General features: G+C 42.6%; 2 protein-coding genes across 4 annotated transcripts in view; both read left to right on the forward strand.

Annotated features, from left to right (window-relative positions):
• The window catches only part of cyfip2 (cytoplasmic FMR1 interacting protein 2), a 32,039-nt gene extending 22,691 nt beyond the window's left edge, over window positions 1–9,348 (forward strand). Inside the window, exons 22-30 of one of the 3 annotated variants that reach the window (XM_010865859.4) lie at window positions 893–980; window positions 1,121–1,264; window positions 1,359–1,449; window positions 2,800–2,930; window positions 5,486–5,558; window positions 5,672–5,766; window positions 7,112–7,350; window positions 7,605–7,752; window positions 7,957–8,124. In XM_010865859.4, the coding sequence (XP_010864161.1) occupies window positions 893–980; window positions 1,121–1,264; window positions 1,359–1,449; window positions 2,800–2,930; window positions 5,486–5,558; window positions 5,672–5,766; window positions 7,112–7,350; window positions 7,605–7,752; window positions 7,957–8,124 (1,177 nt within the window). Of the gene's footprint in view, window positions 1–892; window positions 981–1,120; window positions 1,265–1,358; window positions 1,450–2,799; window positions 2,934–5,484; window positions 5,559–5,671; window positions 5,767–7,111; window positions 7,351–7,604; window positions 7,753–7,956 lie in introns of all 3 variants that reach the window. The other 2 variants (XM_034291863.1, XM_010865858.4) reach the window with 2 other exon arrangements.
• Window positions 9,349–10,324: 976 nt separating this feature from the next.
• hmmr (hyaluronan-mediated motility receptor (RHAMM)) lies at window positions 10,325–21,552 on the forward strand. The gene is made up of 20 exons (XM_010865860.5): window positions 10,325–10,488; window positions 10,838–10,939; window positions 11,126–11,205; window positions 11,940–12,017; window positions 12,220–12,408; window positions 12,737–12,823; window positions 12,979–13,090; window positions 15,622–15,687; window positions 15,786–15,859; window positions 16,170–16,240; window positions 16,355–16,722; window positions 16,806–16,954; window positions 17,073–17,308; window positions 17,600–17,716; window positions 17,891–18,103; window positions 18,222–18,887; window positions 19,457–19,538; window positions 19,670–19,846; window positions 20,051–20,201; window positions 21,071–21,552. Exons 1-20 carry the CDS (start codon window positions 10,443–10,445, stop codon window positions 21,082–21,084), a joined length of 3,078 nt encoding a protein of 1,025 aa, XP_010864162.3. The 5' UTR covers window positions 10,325–10,442; the 3' UTR covers window positions 21,085–21,552.
• The last annotated feature ends 558 nt before the right edge of the window (window positions 21,553–22,110 follow it).

Consider the following 22,110-nt stretch of genomic DNA (forward strand, 5'->3'; position numbering starts at 1 on the left):
GTCAATGGGCTCTATGTTCAGCAGTAACCCATTCTGTCCTTACCTACGTAGTCAATGGGCTCTATGTTCAGCAGTAACCCATTCTGTCCTTACCTACGTAGTCAATGGGCTCTATGTTCAGCAGTAACCCATTCTGTCCTTACCTACGTAGTCAATGGGCTCTATGTTCAGCAGTAACCCATTCTGTCCTTACCTACGTAGTCAATGGGCTCTATGTTCAGCGGTAACCCATTCTGTCCTTACCTACGTAGTCAATGGGCTCTATGTTCAGCGGTAACCCATTCTGTCCTTACCTACGTAGTCAATGGGCTCTATGTTCAGCAGTAACCCATTCTGTCCTTACCTACGTAGTCAATGGGCTCTATGTTCAGCAGTAACCCATTCTGTCCTTACCTACGTAGTCAATGGGCTCTATGTTCAGCAGTAACCCATTCTGTCCTTACCTACGTAGTCAATGGGCTCTATGTTCAGCAGTAACCCATTCTGTCCTTACCTACGTAGTCAATGGGCTCTATGTTCAGCAGTAACCCATTCTGTCCTTACCTACGTAGTCAATGGGCTCTATGTTCAGCAGTAACCCATTCTGTCCTTACCTACGTAGTCAATGGGCTCTATGTTCAGCAGTAACCCATTCTGTCCTTACCTACGTAGTCAATGGGCTCTATGTTCAGCAGTAACCCATTCTGTCCTTACCTACATAATCAATGGGCTCTATGTTCAGCGGTAGCCCATTCTGTCCTTACCTACGTAGTCAATGGGCTCTATGTTCAGCGGTAACCCATTCTGTCCTTACCTACATAGTCAATGGGCACTATGTTCAGCGTAACCCATTCTGTCCTTACCTACGTAGTCAATGGGCTCATGAACTCTGGCTTGTCCTGTGTTTCCCCAGCTTCGTGCGGACAGCCATCCCCTTTACCCAGGAGCCTCAGCGAGACAAGCCAGCCAATGTACAGCCGTACTACCTATATGGGTCTAAGGTTGGTATGCATGGACTGCTTTTGGGATTCATCTATAGAACTGAGAGCGATTTTGACAATATTTGATGGCACCGATTTCTGATTTTATTCTCTTCCCCTCATCCGTTCTGCTCTGTCCCTCTCCTACTCTCTCTCCCCAGCCTCTAAACATTGCCTACTCACACATCTATAGTTCCTATAGGAACTTTGTTGGCCCGCCCCACTTCAAGACAATCTGCCGTCTTCTTGGTTATCAGGGCATCGCCGTGGTGATGGAGGAACTGCTCAAGATCGTCAAGAGCCTGGTATTATGGGCTGCGTGTCTTACTGTTGTCAGTCTTCACTCAAAAATACCAGTTAGGAAGTATGTACAACCAAACTCTCTTCCCCTTTCTCTAGTTGCAAGGCACCATCTTGCAGTATGTGAAGACTCTGATCGAGGTCATGCCCAAGATTTGTCGTCTGCCACGCCACGAGTACGGATCTCCAGGTCAGTGATCGCTGGACATAAACTACTAATAAAAACCCTTAACGCCCACTGCTCTACCCAAACCTGTGGACTTCGGCTTCATCGTGAGCACGAAACTGGAGGAAAAGACAAGTCCCCCAACCAACCCGAGGAAGACCCTGCATTGGTGCACTAATGCCATGTCAGTGCAGCGGAGCTGGTCTAATAACCCCACAACAAATGTCTATACCTTAGCACAGAGCGACAGAACAGCTCTGTCTTACACAGACATTCCAGGTTGGAACTCTAGGTCAGTCTCAGATGGCAGCTCTTCTGTCAATTGTCCCGTCAGATTAGTCATGACTGATCAAATGAGATATGAGCATGGGATTATAGGCTAGGTAGATTAGTGGTGTTCTGCAACTGTTCCAGTCTGTCTGATCTGTTTCAGCCCCTACACCACTCAAACTAACAGGGTGGCTGTCATAGACAGCACACTAATGGAGCATACAATGTCACCATGAGGCACTCCGTAATCCTGTGGTGCCTGTTTGTTCATTATGTGACGACTCAAACTGGATTCCGTCAGATGGTCTGTCACAACCCACCATTCGCCTTCCATTCCCCCACACTCAAGAAACGGGTAATCCCCAAGTGGCTTTGCCCGAGCATGTGTCGCCATCCCACAGTTAAACCATTCACTCAAGTGTTCAAATGTTATGAAAGCATCACGCCAACGTGCTCAGTTGTTGATAGTGGTAGATATAAGAAGGAAAAAAACGGTCACAAATGAGCTGTAATAGAACAGTGCCCTCTGAGGCGGCTCTAATGTATTTCTCAACGATAGACGACACGACGGCAGGGATGTGTGTCAACTAGCGGCTGGCACCCAATCCCTTATTGTCCTGGGAACCCTGGGAAGCCACACCCCTCAGTCTGTTGGCAAGGCAGATGTTGTTACACGTTGGAGGAATACATGCATTATCTGCTGTATTTGTCTATGGGATAGTCCCTGATGGAGGGAATGAGGTACGACACCGTGCCAAGCCCCGCGACATCAAGATATGATCTACAGTGGACCTGAATCAGAGTGCGAGAATTTAACCGGGATTATATCACCTGTAGGGCAGACCTTCCAGTCTGGCTCAAGTTCCCATTGGCTTTTAAACGCGTGTATGTATATTGAGTTTGGATGTAGTAAGAGCTTGTAATGTATAATCTATATCCTATTCTCTCCTTCAGGGAAGCGGGGTTACATGCATTACCGCGTATGCACCGTTTGCTCTATGGGGGTTTAGGCTGGGTATCTGTAAATCTGATATTAAAGAACAGGTCTGTCTTAGCCTTATGAAAAAACATTTGATTTATTAGTAACTGGTTGTCCTTCCCCAGGTATTCTGGAGTTTTTTCACCACCAGCTGAAGGACATTATTGAGTATGCTGAGCTGAAGACCGACGTATTCCAGAGTCTCAGAGAGGTTGGAAACGCTATCCTTTTCTGTCTGCTGATCGAACAAGCTCTGGTGAGTCTTTCCTTCTCTCCTCTTCCATATCTATCCCTTCCTCTGCTCTCTCCTCTTCTCTGACTACCCTCTTCTGTTTCACCTGTCTTGCTTCTTTTTTTCCCTATCCTCCAACCCTCTTCCAGTCTCTGTCCTTCAGTTTCTTTCCTCCAATGACCTCTTCCTTGAATGCTCTCTTCCTCCAATGTCCTCTTCTCCTATTCTCTCTCTTTCTCAGGGTTGACTTAACATGCTCAACAAGAGGCACTATTATTTCTTGGCCAATTTCTCCTGATTCAGTTTTCTGTCTGATTGGAAATGTATGTTTCTGTCTAAATAAACTTTTAACGCTTCAGAGATGTTGATAATTACTGTATCTGAATTGCAACTCTATTCTTCATTACACGCTGGCAACAACCACAGGTGGTAAGGATCTAGGTCTTATCTTTGGTAACACACACACACAGACTGGTCTTTCTCTCTCTTGTTGTTGTGGGCTGCCATGTTTCTCTTCTCTGTTCCACATCTTACTTCGGTACACAAATGCTTTCTTCCGGAGGACCATGGAAACCAAGGATTGCATTTCTTTATTAAATATTTTATATTACAAAATAAATAACATCCAAGAGTGCATATTCCCAAATTGACAGTGGATATAAAAAGCTTTACAAATATACACACTCCTATTAAAATGCCAGGTTCTTGTGATGTAAAAGAATGAGACAAAGATAAATCATGTTAGAACTTCTAGAAGCACTTATGCAACCAGGTTTTTATTTTTTCCCCCTTGAAGATTTCAGTTTGTTTTTCAATTGAATTGTTCACATTATAGGTCACATTAAAGGTGGAAAAAGTTCTGACATGATTTATCTTTGTCTCATTCTTTTACATCACAAAAACCTGGCATTCTCACAGGGGTGTGTAGACTTTTTATATCCACTGTATATGATAAAAAGTATCTCCCCGGTCCTTGGTTTCCATGATAGAGATTACTTGTTGTTTCTGGGTGTTTGTCTTCAGTTTGCTTAACTTCACTTCTGACTACAGTATATACTTTTTTAACATGGGGGTTATTTTCGACCTATTTGTCTCTGACTGCCTGCATGCCTCGTGTGTGTGTGTGTACAGTGTGTGGATCAGTGAGTAGTTATTTTTTATGTGTGTGTAATATACAGGAGAGTGTGCTTGTACCATCTGGTCATAGCATGCAGATCAAGGTTTCCTCATTTGGATATTTTTGTATTTGTATTCTTTTTCTTCCTTTTTCTATTTGCTCTAACAATATAATTGAAACATTAGTTTGGTTCCAGTAATATTCCCATTGGTTATCCAGTGACAGTAGCATGTTCTGTGACCTAGGGAAGACTTGACATCAGTGTGATGTACTATACTTTGTGACAAATCCTGCTTAGTGAATCACCCACCCTCCTAGGTTTATCTCATTATAACTGTTGTAGTTTACTGCTACTCAACCTCCTAGGGTTATCTCATTATAACTGTTGTAGTTTACTAATACTCAACCTCCTAGGGTTATCTCATTATAACTGTTGTAGTTTACTGCTACTCAACCTCCTAGGGTTATCTCATTATAACTGTTGTAGTTTACTGCTACTCAACCTCCTAGGGTTATCTCATTATAACTGTTGTAGTTTACTGCTACTCAACCTCCTAGGGTTATCTCATTATAACTGTTGTAGTTTACTGCTACTCAACCTCCTAGGGTTATCTCATTATAACTGTTGTAGTTTACTGCTACTCAACCTCCTAGGGTTATCTCATTATAACTGTTGTAGTTTACTGCTACTCAACCTCCTAGGGTTATCTCATTATAACTGTTGTAGTTTACTGCTACTCAACCTCCTAGGGTTATCTCATTATAACTGTTGTAGTTTACTGCTACTCAACCTCCTAGGGTTATCTCATTATAACTGTTGTAGTTTACTGCTACTCAACCTCCTAGGGTTATCTCATTATAACTGTTGTAGTTTACTGCTACTCAACCTCCTAGGGTTATCTCATTATAACTGTTGTAGTTTACTGCTACTCAACCTCCTAGGGTTATCTCATTATAACTGTTGTAGTTTACTGCTACTCAACCTCCTAGGGTTATCTCATTATAACTGTTGTAGTTTACTGCTACTCAACCTCCTAGGGTTATCTCATTATAACTGTTGTAGTTTACTGCTACTCAACCTCCTAGGGTTATCTCATTATAACTGTTGTAGTTTACTGCTACTCAACCTCCTAGGGTTATCTCATTATAACTGTTGTAGTTTACTGCTACTCAACCTCCTAGGGTTATCTCATTATAACTGTTGTAGTTTACTGCTACTCAACCTCCTAGGGTTATCTCATTATAACTTTAGTTTACTCTCTCACATATTCAAACACACAGTAGCATAGCTTTTCTTCCTCTGACTCAATCCACTCCTTACTAATGAGTTTTCAGTGCCTCCTTCCAGTCACCCACTAACAATCCCACGTAGTGTAGATGTGTCCGGGAGAGATGAGTGGTTGGCTATGGTTCAAACCTCATTTCTCTGTTGTTCTCTCTGTCTGTATGTGTGTCACGTCAGTCCCAGGAAGAGGTGTGTGACCTCCTTCACGCAGCTCCCTTCCAAAACATCCTCCCCAGGGTTTACATCAAAGGTATGTGATCAATGTTGTGGGGTGCGGATCCAGATGAACGTTGATGGGTGGGACAGTTCACCTGACTGATGTGGTCGGAGCTGTGACATGTGTGTGTGTGTGCATGTTTGCAGAGGGGGAGCGTCTGGAGGTGAGGATGAAGAGGCTGGAGGCTAAGTATGCTCCTCTCCACCTGGTGCCCCTCATCGAGAGGCTTGGTACACCCCAGGTGAGCTCAACCAGTCTGTCATTACCAACCATGTCTCATCACCTGGCTCTCTGTCCTTTCCTCGCTGCCATAAGAAAGTACGGCAATCTTGGTAAAGATTTTAAATGACTTTTACACGCTGACATTTTGGCAAAGTTTCAAGACCGTGTCATTGTTCTACAGTTAGGTCCGGAAATATTTGGACACTGACCCAATTTTCATAATTGTGTCAGAATGGATTTGAAATGAAACAACCAAGATGCAGTTGAAGGGCCGACTTAGAGATTTAATCCAAGGGGTTGAACAAAAATATTGTTTAGGAATTGCAACTATTTTCATACAGTCTCCTTATTTCAGGGGCTCAAATGTAATTGGACAATTTAACACAATCATAAATGAAATGTTCATATTTACTATTTTGTCGAGAATCCTTTGCAGGCAATGACTGCTTGAACTCTGGAATGCATGGACATCTCCAAACGCTGGGTTTCCTCCTTTGTAAAGCTTTGCCAGGCCTTTACTGCAGCTGTCTTTAGATGTTGTTTGTTCGTGGGTCTTTCTGCCTTAAGTTTTGTCTTCAGCAAGTGAAATTCATGCTCGATCGGGTTGAGTTTAGGTGATTGACTAGGCCATTGCAGAATATTCCACTTATTTGCCTTAAACTCCTGGGTTGCTTTCGCAGTATGTTTTTGGACATTGTCCTTCTGTAAAGTGAAAGCGCCATCCAATCAATTTAGCTGAATTTGGCTGAATCGGAGCAGACAATATATCCCTATACACTTCAGAATTCATCCGGCTTCTTCTGTCTTATTGACCCAGTGCCATTGGAAGCCATGCATGCCCATGCCATCACACTGACTCAGAATGTACCAAACTGTTGATTTGGCCACTCCTACTGTTCCTGCTATCTCTCTGGTGGTTTTTTTGCAGCCTAAGGATGGCCAGTTTCATTTGCATTTAGAGCTCGTTTGACCGCATGTTGTGGGCTCACAGCAACAGCTTCCAAATGCAAATGCCACACCTGGAATCAACTCAGGCCTTTTACCTGTTTAATTGATGAAGAAATAGCAAAGGAATAGCCCACACCTCTCCATGAAACAGCTTTTGAGTCAATTGTCCAATTACTTTTGGTCCCTTGAAAAAGAGGGGGCAATATATTAAAGCTGTAATTCCTAAATCCTTCCACCAGTTTGGATGTGAATACCCTCAAATTCAACCTGAGAGACTGCACTTCAAGCCCATGTTCATTATTTAACTCTAACTTGAATATATTTTAGTTAACAGCCAAAATAAAACTTGTGTCAGTGTCCAATTACTTCCAGACCTAACACCTCCCAACACGTCCGTTGCTCCTCTCTTATTCCAGCAAATCGCCATAGCCCGTGAGGGGGATCTGTTGACTAAGGAGCGTCTTTGCTGCGGCCTGTCCATGTTCGAGGTGATCCTAACAAGGATCCGTAGTTTCCTGCAGGATGCCGTGTGGCGGGGGCCACCCCCCACCAATGGCGTGATGCACGTGGATGAGTGTATGGAGTTCCACCGCCTATGGAGTGCCATGCAGTTTGTCTACTGCATTCCCGTCGGGACACACGAGTTCACCGCAGAGTGAGTCACTGTAACACGCACACACACACACACACACACACGTGACTGTAGACCACTCAGGTCACAGAGGGGTTTACTGCACGGATACAGTAGAAAAGGCTGTATTGTCTGTGTGTGATCGCTTTGTGCAATGTCTGATTCTGAACCGTCAGTCAACCAACCAACAACGCTTATTTGTATAGGGCTCTTTACAAACACTACGAACACTAATGACTCACTAAGTTAGTGTATGTTTGTGTGTATATCCTCTGCAGACAGTGTTTTGGTGATGGGCTGAACTGGGCCGGATGCTCCATTATTGTACTGTTGGGTCAGCAGCGCCGCTTCGACCTGTTTGACTTCTGCTACCACCTACTCAAGGTTCAGAGGCAGGACGGCAAGGATGAGATCATCAAGAATGTGGTGGGTAAACGCTGTCACAGCGTGCTAGATGTTGGCTGTTTTAACCAGCATGCTTAACATTTGGCCAACAGAATGTATTTTGGGACATGTTGACAACACTTGATGTTGTGAGTCTTTACCATGGCAAGTCCTTGTCTACTTCAGTCCTGACCTGAAGCTTTAACTCTATTTTGTCATTTTCCCCTCTCCCCACTTCCTTCCCAGCCCTTGAAGAAGATGGCCGATCGCATCAGGAAGTACCAGATCCTGAACAATGAGATTTTTGCCATCCTCAATAAGTACATGAAGGCTGTGGAGACGGATAGTTCCACAGTGGAGCACGTCCGCTGCTTCCAGCCACCTATACACCAGTCATTGGCCACCACATGCTGAGAAGAACACACACATGGTGAACATACACGCTACACACATGTTAAACATAGACATCTCACACACATACACATTCCTACACACTGCCTCATTTTGGCCTTGTACTGAGACACTCAGAACCTTAGGTATAGAGAGTTTTGTCTGACTGTCCATCATTTTAGCACCAAATATTTCATACCAACGCCATGCCAGTTTTCACTGTAGAAGGCAAACTCATTGGATCTTCTGTTGGTGACATGGCACTCTCTAAAAACATCAAAATCCCGAACAGAGTTTTTTTAACTCTGGATATCTTAGGCTCAGATTTTAGTGCCCCAATCCACCATGGCCCAAAAACATAGGCTTGTTTTAAAGGCATGGTTATGCTGGTCCCAACCCATGTGAAGCAAAAGCCTTTTGCATGACCATTCCTGTCCCTAGAGCTATGTCACATGGATGGGCTCAGTAATACAGTGGTTGAAGATGTACAGGTCTTTCCTCTAGTCACAAACAACAGTCTATCAGGGAGAACCTTTAGTGAGCAACAACAATCTACATACATATTACAAATATTGTAAATAAATTGGAAACATCTCCAAAACCTCAACACACAGATAATCAGATATTGAAAAGACCTGAGAATATTATTTTGTAGATTACATACAAAAGCAAAACCTAAGGGCAACTTATAAAATAAATAATTGAAGCTCACATAGATACTAAGTACTATGATGATACTTAAAAATGCCAATGTTACCCGATAAATCTTATAATATGATCATTAAAAAGTAACGCTGTACATTCATTCTAGAAACTAACATGGGTGTGTCCCAAGCGATGCCTCTGATCAAAAGTGATGTACTAAGTAAAGAATTAAACAGTGTCTCCAGCTTGGCTAACATAGGAGTAGTTAGCAACACCTCACTTTTTCTTCCCTCATACACAGCCCTACTGCCTTCACATACAGTAGCATAACAAAGACACCACTGCTTTCCCTACTTTTATTTATTTTGTACCTTTTATTTGGGGTTTTCAAGCCTGAGTAGTTTTATTCAGATCCATTCCCCCTTGTAAATGTCACTGTTGAGCTCAAAAGTGAAGTGTCCAGTGTTGTAATAGTTATTGCTTTTAAATATGGATAATTTAATGATTCTTCCTTGGTATAACTTGCCTCTTATACTGACGAGAAAACTCAAGTCTACTTTTTGATTTCTCCTTGTCAGTTTATGGAATTGTTTTTTTTTTGTATTCTGTACATGCACTTAATACAGTGATATTGTTTACCATGTTCAAATTATTGACTTTATCTGCAAAAGTGTGTTTACTTTTTTCAGAGTAAAAAAAAAAACTTTCAAAGATGCCTCTTGGTTTTAACAGGAAAATGGAGACCAGGAGGATGTTACTGTATTCAATATATTTGTTCAGAGTGTGAATGGAAGATGTTGGCAGGATCTAAAGATCTATCCAAATTCATGTACAGCTAATTTCCTCTAAAGAATTGAAGAAATCAAGAAGTAGCATTTTTCCTGTTTAGGTACAAAATATACATGAGATGGAGGGCAATATATTCAGTATTCTCAATTGTTGGATTAATTTCCTTTAGATTTAGAAATGTAATCAAAATATACAGATATTTTGTCCCTTTGTTTTATTCTTAGAAGGAAAGCTAATCGTGACCCCAATGAATGAGCAACCACATTTTCCTTTTCTATTTTGGTTACGTTTCAAATGACAAAAAAACTAACAATTACATTTCGTTTTCTTTTTTGTAATTGTTGCAATGGTTCTTTTTTTATTATTTATTTACACAACTCACCGTATTGCTCTTTGAATTGGTGAATCTGTTGATAAGAAAAGTGAAGTAAAAGTTATTGATGCATCATTTTCAAGCCTTTAGCATGACGAGTGATAATGTCATCATTGATCCATTGTGACATTAGGTTTTTGTTCATGATATTGTTGTATGAGTGATCATGTTTTGAAATACAAATAGAATAAAAGAATATAACGATATACAACAAATGGTCCTGCAAAAGGAAATTAATGATGTTGTATTTCCATGAAATAAAAAATGTCTAACTAAAAACTGACTTGTAATTTTTGCATTTGAAAGTTGCAAGTGGCAAAACAGACAGCACTGGAAAAGCAGGGACCAAGTGGGCTGGACGGAAGTTCCGTTTTCTCTGCTGTGATTGGTTAGACTAGTGTCCTCTTTTTTTCGATTGGTTATGACGTAGATTTAAAATTTCAGCGGGGGCACCGTTTGTTGCTATTTTTCTGAAGCAGTGTGTTTGTTTTTCGTAGAATAACTTTTTAAAAACGATTTCGTCCAAACTTAACCAATGTCTTTTTCTAGAGCACCGGTGAAAAGATTTAATGAAAATATCGGTAAGTTAAACCTTTTCTAGAGCTTAGCTGCTACGTTACCGACTTCAATTTGATCTCTGTGTTAACCTAGACCCAGTGACAGTGTGACGCTGTACGGTACAGTACCTAACCAGTCGCTATATATCCCTTTTAAAATGTTATATAGTCATCTTTATTAATAGTATTAAGTTGGTACAAAGCTAGCTATTGCAGTAAGCTAACCGTCCTTACCCCTTATCCGAGCAAAATGAAACAAGTCCATGAAGTAAAATTGTCATGTCATTGCCATGTTTATGTTAACTAACAGTGTTATCTATACATGTATAATAGTGCAATCGGCTAAAAGTTTTGTTCATCATGTTTTGTTCAGGCTGCGCCCCAGCACCGGGCACCTATGAACTCAAACCGGGAGAGGTTAAGGGACCTGCCTCATTCCATCGGTCAGAGCGCTTCAAACAGCCTAAAGCCAGTGGTTAGTTTGACTGTCAAATAATACTGATCATTTCTACTCTGAAATCCATCTCCATTTATTCACAAATAAGTCATTTAATTCATTCACTATAGTTTCCTGTTCTATCTTACTGTCCTGAAACATATGATTAGCCTTTTCATTTTATTTTCAATCCTTTCTACTTTCACATTTCCCCTCTCAACTCAGCTCCTGGCTTCCCAACACCATCTCCCTCGAAAGATGTGCCCATGTCACCTGTGCGTAGGACCTTGTCTGTGGATGGCCTGGTAAATTCTGTTGTTGTAATCACATTGGCATCAAGATGACATTAAAGTACTAAGCCCTATACTAAGAAACAGGTTTGAGGAGTTAGCAAGGCAACTTTGGTCAACTCTCAGTTCAACTAGGGATAAAAGTGACTGAGGAGGCATAAAGACTGCAATAATACTGTTTGTAAAAGACTGTTTTTATTTGATTGTTGTTCACTAAGGTGAAATGTGGTCTGACATGTTTGTGTTGATATCAGCTTTTACATAAACAGAAGCTCAATAATGTTGTGTAGATGTTTGATATCTGCTCTATATCCACTCTATGCTTTAAACGTTCACCCACTCTATAGCATTTGTATGACTGACTTCGTAGCTATTTTATCCATGGGGCGGGTGAAAAAATGTGATCCATTTTATACCATAGGCTGAATTTGCTGAAACGTTCATTATGGCTGATTTTGGTAATAATCTGCACCTGATTAGCCTGTACATTGATGGTTCAACATTCCCAAAGAAGAGTTCTGTGTTTGATTAGCCATGTGGGACAATTTGTTCTCACCCTCAAAAGCTGCCTAGAGTAGCAATATCCACTTTGTGGTACTGATTAAGCCGGAGCTGGAATGTGAATCTAACTGAATCTTTGTAGACGTAGAAAACCCTGAGTTGAATGAGACTGCTTCTTGTTATTCCACTCTGAGGCCCCTATCTGAATGTAATGAGATTCTGTGATTAATTCTTAATTTCACTCGCAGGTTGAAGGGTCCGTGTCGAAAAAAGACAAGAGTGGCCTCTCAATGCAAATGAAACAACAGAAACTCCTGGAGAAAGAGGTAGTTTGTTACAATGCAAAATAAATATTGTCATATCCGTCTCAATTGTTGTCGTTGGTATGTGTTGATTAATTGATAAATCAAGACATTGATCATGGACGTGGAAACAGCTTTTTCTGTTGAGAAAGCTGCTGTGTGGCCTACTGTTTGCCTTGGTTAAAAAGGAACCCATATTAACCACTAAATCTCCCCTAATCTGTAGATCCGGTCCCTGGTGCACCAGCGCGGAGAGCAGGACAAGCGCCTGGTAGCACTGGAGGAGGAGCTGAGGAAGGTGGAGTACAAGCTGTTATCCGCGGTCAGAGAGAAGACCGGTCTGGCTGCCAACGTCACTACCCTGGAGAGGCAGCTGGCCGAGCTCAAGAAAACCAACGAGTTCCTCAAGAACAAGGTAACGTGGCGTTTGACATTATGGTCATCGGGTCAGACTTGGTATGCTCAACTCGGTTGGTTTTCTTGACCCAGATAAAGCCTTGTCCCAGAAAGAAAAAAATAATATACACAGGAAATCATAAATTATGTTTTTTGACTTGCCGTAATATGCGTCCTAACCGACCGAAAGGTCACTGGCTGCAGTTTCACAAAGGTATGGAGCGCTAGTTGTTGGGTAGGCTGTATGTCAGCTGGTATCGAGCTGACAAAACAATACTAATACTGTAAATTGTCAACAAGACGTTCTTTCATTATCTGGGTACCTTGTTATGTGTGGTTGTTATCAGGTTTCTGCAGACGCCACTAAAAAGAAGATCCAGTCTCTGTCTATGGAGCTGATGGATGCTAGGAACAAACTGGACGCCAAGGAAAAGGTATAGCTTAGCCATGGCAGTGAATGATATGTTATCTGGAATGGGTTTTTGCTTGGCACTCACCTGTCAAAATGATTAATGTGTGGGCTGATATTGTGCCCAGGTTGAATGTGTCTTAGGGCTGTATGACTGACAATTGAGTGTTGTCCCACCAGATGCTTAGTTTCCTTCAGATCAGTATGGAGGGCCAGGTGAAGCTGTTGGAGGTGGATATGGAGGCTGCCAGAGCTACGCTAACAGCCCTCAGGGAGAGGAACATGGACCTGGGTGAGCTTAAACTCTGTTTCCAACTCATTCCAACTTTATTTTTGTAGCATTTTTGCTAGACCGTGTAAGCGAGCTGGCCAAGATGTCGACTCTGCCCAGGGACCAAACAAATTAGAATTAGTTGAGGATAAACTAAAACTTCACTGGCTACAAGGTTCAGTAGCTGCATGTTGTAAGCCAAAAGTAAATAAGGCTATGGTTCTGTTGCGATGGACGAACTGCAACCAACATGTTTAACATCTTAAATCTCTTGAAGGGTTGGACTCTTTGTCTTGAAACATGCTGTTCTCTCACCCGGGAAGAGCAGTTTAGAGGGAAACGAAACATGAGACACATTTCTCTCTCCCAACTAAACCGCTTGTTAGTTAATTTATTTCTTCACAAAGTTCTATGTGAAATACTAACAACAAAAATATGATGTCACTTGACAAATAAGTAGTATACATATTTTTCACAACACCAATATTCTTAGAGTAAACAGACGATTAGTCTTTTCGTTTCTGTTCCTCTTCTGTCTATTTTTAAGTTCAAATGTTTAAATAGAAGTGAATATAGTTGCCAGAAACCAGGTCATTGTTTCCATTTTAGGTACAGTATAGCCATTAGCTAGTCTTCTACAGAAATAGGTTTCTAATTTAACACGTTAAATGTACAGTGGATATAAAGTCTTCACACCCCTGTAAAAATGCCAGGTTTTTGTGAAAAATGTGATGAGACAGATGTAAAAGAATGAGACAAAGATAAATCATGTCAACTTTTAATGTGAACAATTCAATTGAAAAACAAACTGAAATCTTTGTGGGGTAAAAATTAAAAATAAAACCTTACACTAACCTAGTTGCATAAGCGTGCACACCCTCTTATAACTGGGGATGTGGCTGTGTTCAGAATTAACCAATCATATTTAAACTCATGTTAAATAGAAGTCATTACACACCTGCCATCATTTAAAGTGACTCTGATTAATCACAAATAAAGTTCAGCTGTTCTAATTGGATTTTCCTGACATTTTCTTCGTCGCATCTCCGAGCAAAAGCCATGGTCCACAGAGAGCTTCCAAAGCATCAGAGGGCTCTCATTTTTGAAAGATATCAGTCAGGAGAAGGGTACAAAATAATTTCCAAAGCATTAGATATACCATAGAACACAGTGAAGACAGTCATCATCAAGTGGCGAAAATATGGCACAACAGAGACATTACAAAGAACTGGACGTCCCTCACAAAATTGATGAAAAGACGAGGAGAAAACTGGTCAGGGAGGCTTCGAAGAGGCCTACAGCAACATTAAAGTAACTGCAGGAATTCCTGGCAAGTACTGGCTGTGTGATACATGTGAGAACAATCTCCTGTATTCTTTATTTGAATGGGCTATGAGGTAGGGTGGCAAGACGGAAGCCTTTTCTTACAAAGAAAAGCATCCAAACAAACATCAAGTCCCCTAAAAGCACGTGGGAAAATGTGTTATGGTCTGATGAAACCAAGGTTGAACTTTTTGGCCATAATTCCAAAAGGTATGTTTGGTGCAAAAACAACACTGCACATCACCCAAAGAACACCATACCCAAAGTGAAGCATGGTGGCAGCATCATGCTTTGGGGCAGTTTTTCTTCAGCTGGAACTGGGGCCTTAGTCAGGGTGGAGGGTGGAATTATGAACAGTTCCAAATACTAGGCAATTTTGGCACAAAACCTTCATGCGTCCGTTAGAAAACTAAACATGAAGAGGAGGTCCACCTTTCAGCATGACAATGACCCAAAGCACACATTCAACAGAAGAAAATTAATGTTTTGAAATGGCCCAGCCAGAGCCCGGACCTGAATCCAATCGAACATCTGTGGGGGGATCTGAACAGGGCTGTGCACAGGAGATGTCCTCACAATCTGACAGATTTGGAATGCTTTTGCAAAGAAGAGTGGGCAAATATTGCCACATCAAGAAGTGCCATGCTAATAGACTCCTACCCAAACAGACTGAGTGCTGTAATAAAATCAAAAGGTGCTTCAACAAAGCATTAGTTTAAGGGTGTGCATACTTATGCCACCAGGTTATTCTGTGTCTTTAGTTTTTCCCCTTCAAAGATTTCAGTTTGTTTTTCAATTGAATTGTTCATGTTGTAGGTCACATTAAAGGTGGAAAAAGTTCTGACAAGATTTGTCTCATTCTTACATCACAAGAACCTGGCATTTTAACAGGGATGTGTAGACTTTTTATACCCACTGCACATTCTGGATACTCAAATGGCGTTCCGTACACTAGGTTTCAGATTAGCACAGGAACAGAGTTTTGGCCACTTCTCATAACAAAGCTGCTATTGGCCATAAATAGCAGCTCTTCAAAACCCCCTCCCTCGTTCACCAACTAGCTTCATAACGTGGCCCTGATGAACTAGGCTTGCATAGTTTTTCTATTTAAGATAGATAATAGTTATGAGATGGATTAAAATTGTGACAATATTCTGGTTGCAGATGGCTCTTAACCCTTTATAACTGGACTTAGTCAGACATGCAAATTAATATATCTTTTTTTACAGAGGACCTTCACCGTGACACAAAAGTCCAGAATGAGGAGCTGGAGAAGGAGATGGACACACTGCAGGGTAGGTTGTCTGCGTGTCCTTTCTCCCGACTTCTTTCTCAGTCCTTCTATAGATGGTATAGAAGTCAACTATGTGTGCTATATTGGGTTTTATTACAGCTGTGATCCAGGAACTGAGGGAAGAAATCAGGGTTCTTCAGGGTTACCTGGACACAGCCAATGACCACAACCAGGTAATGTACACACACACACTTTTTTTTTTTTTACAAGTAATACTCATGGATAAAAAGACTGGAACAGCAAACACCTCTACTGGTTTTAGACAGGCCTTCAAACTGAAGGCTATGTGCTGTCAGGTCATGGACATAAATGAGATGGCGAGATACCAGCAATACAATGAAGTTCATAACATATAGGTCACTGAGGGAAGAAGCATGTATAGAAATACTACTTAAATGGTCCATGATCATTCTTACATCTGGTTGCAGAAATTGTAGGTCAGCAGTTGTTATAAGCTATTGCACCATGCTTTTGTGTCCTTAGGATCTGCGTATAAAGCTTCGTGAGCAGAACGAGAAGAATCGCATGTCAGAGTCTGAACAGGAGAAACGCCGGTGAGCCAGTGCACACCTTCCTGAACAACAAATCCTTTATTTCTATTCTTAAGTTTCCTCTTCCTTGGTTGGTTTTCAAAATGAAAAATCTTGCGCCTTGTCCTTTTCTCACAGCCATCTTGAGCAGAAACTGGAGCAGTGTACCACAGATCTCTGCACATCCCAGGCCTCTCTCCGTCTAAAAGAGGAGGAGTCCGAGAAACGTCAACAGGACCTGATGTCTTCCCAGGATGCTTTGCGGGAGACTGAGAAGCTTCTCCAGCGCATCGAGGCAGAGCTGACCTCCTCCATGAAGGCTATGGGAGAGATGGAGATGCAGATGCAGCGGACCAACCAGGAACTGTCCGCCTCCCAGAGTGCCGTGTGCCAGCAGGAGTCGGAGCTAGCACGGCTTAGGGAACTGCTGAAGAGAACAGAGGAGGAGCTGGATAAGAAAGTAGCTCACCTGGGTGAGAGGTGCAAGGTCCTGGAGGAGGAGAGAGGTACAAAGACAGCCCTGGTCTCTAATCACAGAACTCAAGCTCAATGCCAGCGTCAATGTTCATATGTTTCTCTCTATGTTTAGATAGGAGCCAGGAGAATGGAAAAAAAAGAATAGAAGAGCTTACGGCAGAGCTGAGCCTCCTGCAGGAGACCAGGAAGAGTGAGGAGGTGATGCAGGAGCAACTGCAGCAGGCACACACCTCCCTGGCTGTGGAACTGGCGAGGGAAAAGGTTTGTTTCTGTGTTGGGGATTCTTCAGATCCATTATGGCACCTATTAAAATCCCACATCTCCAGCAACTGAATCTTCCTGCTCTGCATCGGCCCCATTTTTCTGGTTTCCCTCTCAGGAGCGTGCCGCCACTCTAGCCTCTGTGCTGGACCAAGTGAAGGAGGAGACAGAGAAAGAACGGAGACAGCTGGAGGATGAGTTGGAGGAGGCGCTGGGGGAGCTGTCGGTTCTAGAGTTGCAGGAAGAGAGGAGGGAGGACGAGGAGAAGAGCAGACAGGAGATCCTACGGAGTTTACAGCAGGAGAAGACTAACATGGAGAGAGAGCTGACTGAGACCAGAGCACTGCTAAATGGGTGAGAAGCCAGGAGGGGGTTGGAAACTCTCCAGGTGGATTATGTTTATGCAGCAGAGATTTAGAATAAAACTGAAATGTATGCATCGCATCCATGACTTCTAAGAGCAGTCGTCACTGGCTACTGGATAAGCCTCCTTCCTTCACCCAAATCTTAACGTATTCCCCAGAATGTTACATCTTTTAACAGAAACTGAAGTCACCCCAGGCTACAGGCACAGTCTGATTTGGGAGAGAAGTTGTTTCGGGTATATAGTTTGGCTGCAAGAGTCAATGCATTATATTTTCCCAGGAGGAGCAGTGATGTGGAAGCGTTGGAGGAGGTACACTCTGCTTCCATGAGGAGGCTCCAGGAGGAACACGCAACTTCCCTCAGCAAGATAGGAGAAATGGCCACTGAGCTGGAGAGGTGAGCAATTTAAATACATCCTATGTGAGGAATACACCTCCTTCCTAAAACTCAGCCTCTGCTTACCTGAAGACCACTTGGTAAATAAAAGGTTTAATGGTTTAAGTTCTAACTATCGTACTTTAAAGTATATGCACATGTAAGACTGGCCTTGTAAAAATGTATTTTCACCAGCATGAGATTGGCATTGAAGAGAGCAGAGGAGAAGGGGCAAACACTGGAGGAGGAGATGGAAAGGGTAACCCAGCAAATGAAAGAAGAGATGGAGAGGGTGTCTCTTCAGAAGGAGAAGGAGGTGACGAGAGTGAGGCAGGAAATGGATGAGGAGCGGGGGAAACATATAGCGGGCCAGCAGGCTGAGGAGAAGGCCAGAGAGGAGTATGCAAGGTGAGTTCATGGTGTGGTTTTAGTGACTGGTTATTGACTGTGTTGATGTAAATTTGACTCCTCCCTCACCTCTCACTCCATCTTCCCTGTCTCCCTCTGACCCTCACCTTGTTTCTAGAATGCTGCTGGAGGTACAGACTTGTCTGGCTCAGAGAGATGAGGAGATGAAGAGAGCTGAGGAGGAGGCACAGAGACGGTTACAGAAGGAGACGATGGAAAAAGAGGAGGCCCAAAGGCTATTAAAGCAAGCTGGAGAGGAGAAGGAGGAAATTCTGAGACTTCTGGACCAGGAAAAGGGAGAGAGGGAGGCACAGAGGAGAGAGTCACTGCAGGTGATGTCAGAGGAGGTGGGGCGGCTAGAGAGTCAGTTGAAAAAGGCAGCTGAAGAGAAGCTAGCTCTACAGTGTTTGGTAGGGGAAATGGAGGAGGAGAAACTGTGCCTTCAAAACAAGTTGAAGGCGAAGGATGACTCCTTACTTGTTCAACTAGATTCAAACTCTGCTTGTTTAGAGAACCAAATGAGGGAGCTAGAGGAAGAGCGGAATAGTCTGAAAACACAAGCAGCGACGTTTGACCAAGAGAGAGGAAGAATTCTGAACCTACTGGATGAGTCCGAACAGCAGAGAGTGCGTCTTCAGAGCCAGCTAGATTTCATGGAAGAAAAGAAGGCTTCTGTTCAGAGCCAGTTGGACACAGTGGTCCAAGAGAAGGTGACTCTCCAATGGGAGATGGAGGAACAGAGAAAAGACTTCCAGAGACAGCTCGCTGAGACCCAAGAGAAGAGGTGAGAAGGACGACCATGTTTCCTTCAAATGAATCTCTGTAGAGGGGGGTGTGGGGGTGCTAATTGGCTTTTATATGAATACAGTGTGCTTTTCAGCAAAGACCAGTGGACCCTAGACCAGTGGTTCCAAACTACGGTCCTCAAGTACCCCCAACAGTACACATTTTCCTTGTAGCTCCAGCCAAGCAGGCTCTCATTGAGTTGAATTGGGTGTCCAGGGCTACAACAAAAATGTGTGCTGTTGGGGATACTCGAGGACCGGAGTTGGGAACCACTGCCCTAGATCAACTTGCTGAAGAAAATGGTGTTAGACCAGAGGTTCCCAAAATAGGGGTTAGTGACCCCATGTGGGGTCACCTGATATGAAAATGGGGTCAGGGGAGAATGTTTCACAGTTCACTCCCATAGCCTCAAAAAAATAACAATTATATAAATTTTCTTCACATGGTTGGGGTCGTGATCATTTTTAGATATATCAAAACTGGGTCGTTGGACAAACATTTTTGGGAACCCCTGTGTTAGACAATAGGCTGTCAATACTGGTATTACCCTGTCCAATCTTCTTTCAGTGCGGTGGATGCTGTAGATGTAGCGACGGAGCACTGGAGGAGGCAGTATGAGGAGCTCTATGCCAAGGTCAAGCCCTTTCAGGTCAGTCGTCTCACAGGCCTGTGGTCACCGCTGTTGGAATGTTTGGAGATGAAGTCTTTGAGTGTTTTGCTTTCCTGTCCCTGAGTTTTTGGGGTGTGCCTCCCTTTGTCCTTACTCTGACGGCACCGCAGGAGCAACTGAATGGGTTCGCTGCGGAGCGAGACGCGCTGCTCAATGAGAACGGGGCAAACCAGGAGGAGCTGACCCGGCTGGCGGATGCCTATGCCCGCCTGCTTGGCCATCAGAACCAGAAGCAGAAGATTAGACATGTGGTGAAGCTCAAAGACGAGAATGTTGCCCTGAAACAGGTTTGATGCCTCCTTCTGATTTAGCCCTCTACTGGAGTAATGGAGGTCTTACCGTAGCTCCGTCTTAACATTCTGATGGGTCAATGGGCCTGAATTTAGCTTCGTCCAAACTCCTGGTGTTGTGAGTCAGTCTAACTGGAGCAGCAGCGTTTGACTAGACTAGTCTGACTAGAACTGAACTTTGTGTATGTGTATTGTGTGTAGGAGCTGTCAAAGCTGCGTGCCCAGGTTTCTCGTCAGAAGAAAGATGTAGAGCAGCTGAAGGCAGGTCAACGCAAGTTTGACCCCAGCAAAGCCTTCAATCACCAAGACAGCAAGGAGAACCAAAACCCTGCTGCCTCCACCCTCAGACAAGGTAAACTGCACACACACACTAGAAGTTATTTTAGCAAGTATTTGATAGGTGATGTAAGTGAAATACAAACTGAACTAATCTTTAACAGCCAAGCCCTATCTGTTATTCATTTCTGTCTTGATGTGTCACTGTGATCTAGTGAACATTCAACGACTTGGCCTGAATTGTGACACCACTGTTTGTGCATTTTATAAATATTAAATCTCTCCAAGAGCGCCCATCCAGAAGGTTTAGATTAATCAAATTGGAGCCTAACTGCCAAAATCTGCCTGGCCCAAAATAAAACTAATTTTTTGCTTACAGTGTTTTGGAATGAATTAAATTTTTGGAATGCCGTATCTTTCTCTTGTCATAGCCGAGCCCCACACAATAGTGAGACCAGTTCCTGACTAGTCGATTAGGCTATAGTTAGCTTACAAATGTGAAAACCAGCGGTGACAGAGCATTTGATGTTCACGTAGATAATTGTTATTTCACCACGTTATATCAAAGCACATGGGGGGGGCAATATAACCAGACTGACACAGCAGACGTGCAACCTCGACCCTACTCTCACTGAGTGAAAGAGTTGCACGCCCTGAGATGTCCAACAGTTACTTAAGGCGATTTATGAACTTGAACAAATGTATATTTGTCATTATTCCCCTTTGATTTTGCCTTGCATTCTGTGAGTGATTGATATACTTGATGATCTTTTGGAAATGATGTGGATGCATCTCACATTGAATCCCCCTGATCTGTTTTTCTTCTGGTATCCAAGGTTACAATAATTTATAAGAATACACTTCAGGAATCTAAAGGATTTCCATCGAGTCCAGCCCAGTATTTGGAAAATTGCTAATACTAATTGTAATTTTTCTGTCTTTCAGGAAACCGCTGTTGAACATGCCAGACCAGACAACGAACAAAAAAACGTCACAAGAGAAAGCACCAACTTAATCAAAATTAATTGGAGATATTGAGTAAATTAAAAGGGATTTACTTCTGTGGGCTATGTTTTTAGTTTTTTTTAACATTTTCTCCCTAATTATCTAGTGGATGACTTACTCTTAATATTGGGTGCTAAGTAACTAGGTATGTTGATTTTGGTAGCTGCCAGTGGACAGCCTGTGTTTCTACTTTTCTAGTGTTAGCTATCATAACGCATGATTAATGGCAATGTAATTACTATACCAGTTTTGCCTTATAGCAATATCTTGCTGTTTTTAGCTCTATCGATTCTTTCTGTCGTTCTTCCAAAAATGTTGTTGAATCATTTTTGGAAGACTTCCTTCCAGTGCATGGATATGTAACTTTTAAGTTTCTTCCTAATGACTGATATCTGTAAATAAAGCTCCAGATGTTTCTTTTCCTTCATTGTGTGGAGGTTAAATGTTTTTCAGTGTATTGCTCTGCCATAGTGTGATGACCCTCCCGGTCAGTCTGCTAGGCTTTCCTGTTTGGTTGGTTGCTGGAAGCCGGTGGGTGAGCTGGGAGTGTCAGCTGATGTGGGCACCTGGACAGGCCTGTTCTGCAGACAATAAATGGTCTCACCAGGCCCCTCCCTCCTCGTCCCCAACTGGCAGAATTACTTCCTCCTTTTTGTTTGGACTTTACAGCATCCACCACAGTAAGTTTTTCACTCATCCGTTCACTGCATTCACCACTGATCTTACAGCGGTTCGTACCTTCCTGTATGTATCCTTTATACCTTTTTTTAGTTAAACAAATATTATTATAATTTAGCGTGGCCTCCCTCTTGTAACTAGTATATAAAATTTGGATGTGTTTCACCATAATTTGGATCAAAATATCTGGTTTCAAAATGTGAAATGTGCCTTTTTAAGTATTGACAGTCAAGCCTTATTTGGTAAAAACTGCGGTGGTAAAAGCTTATGAATTGGTTCCAGAGGCTATTGGTAGCATTTTC

Source organism: Esox lucius, chromosome 4, assembly GCF_011004845.1.
Source record: "Esox lucius isolate fEsoLuc1 chromosome 4, fEsoLuc1.pri, whole genome shotgun sequence".
NCBI lineage: Eukaryota > Metazoa > Chordata > Actinopteri > Esociformes > Esocidae > Esox > Esox lucius.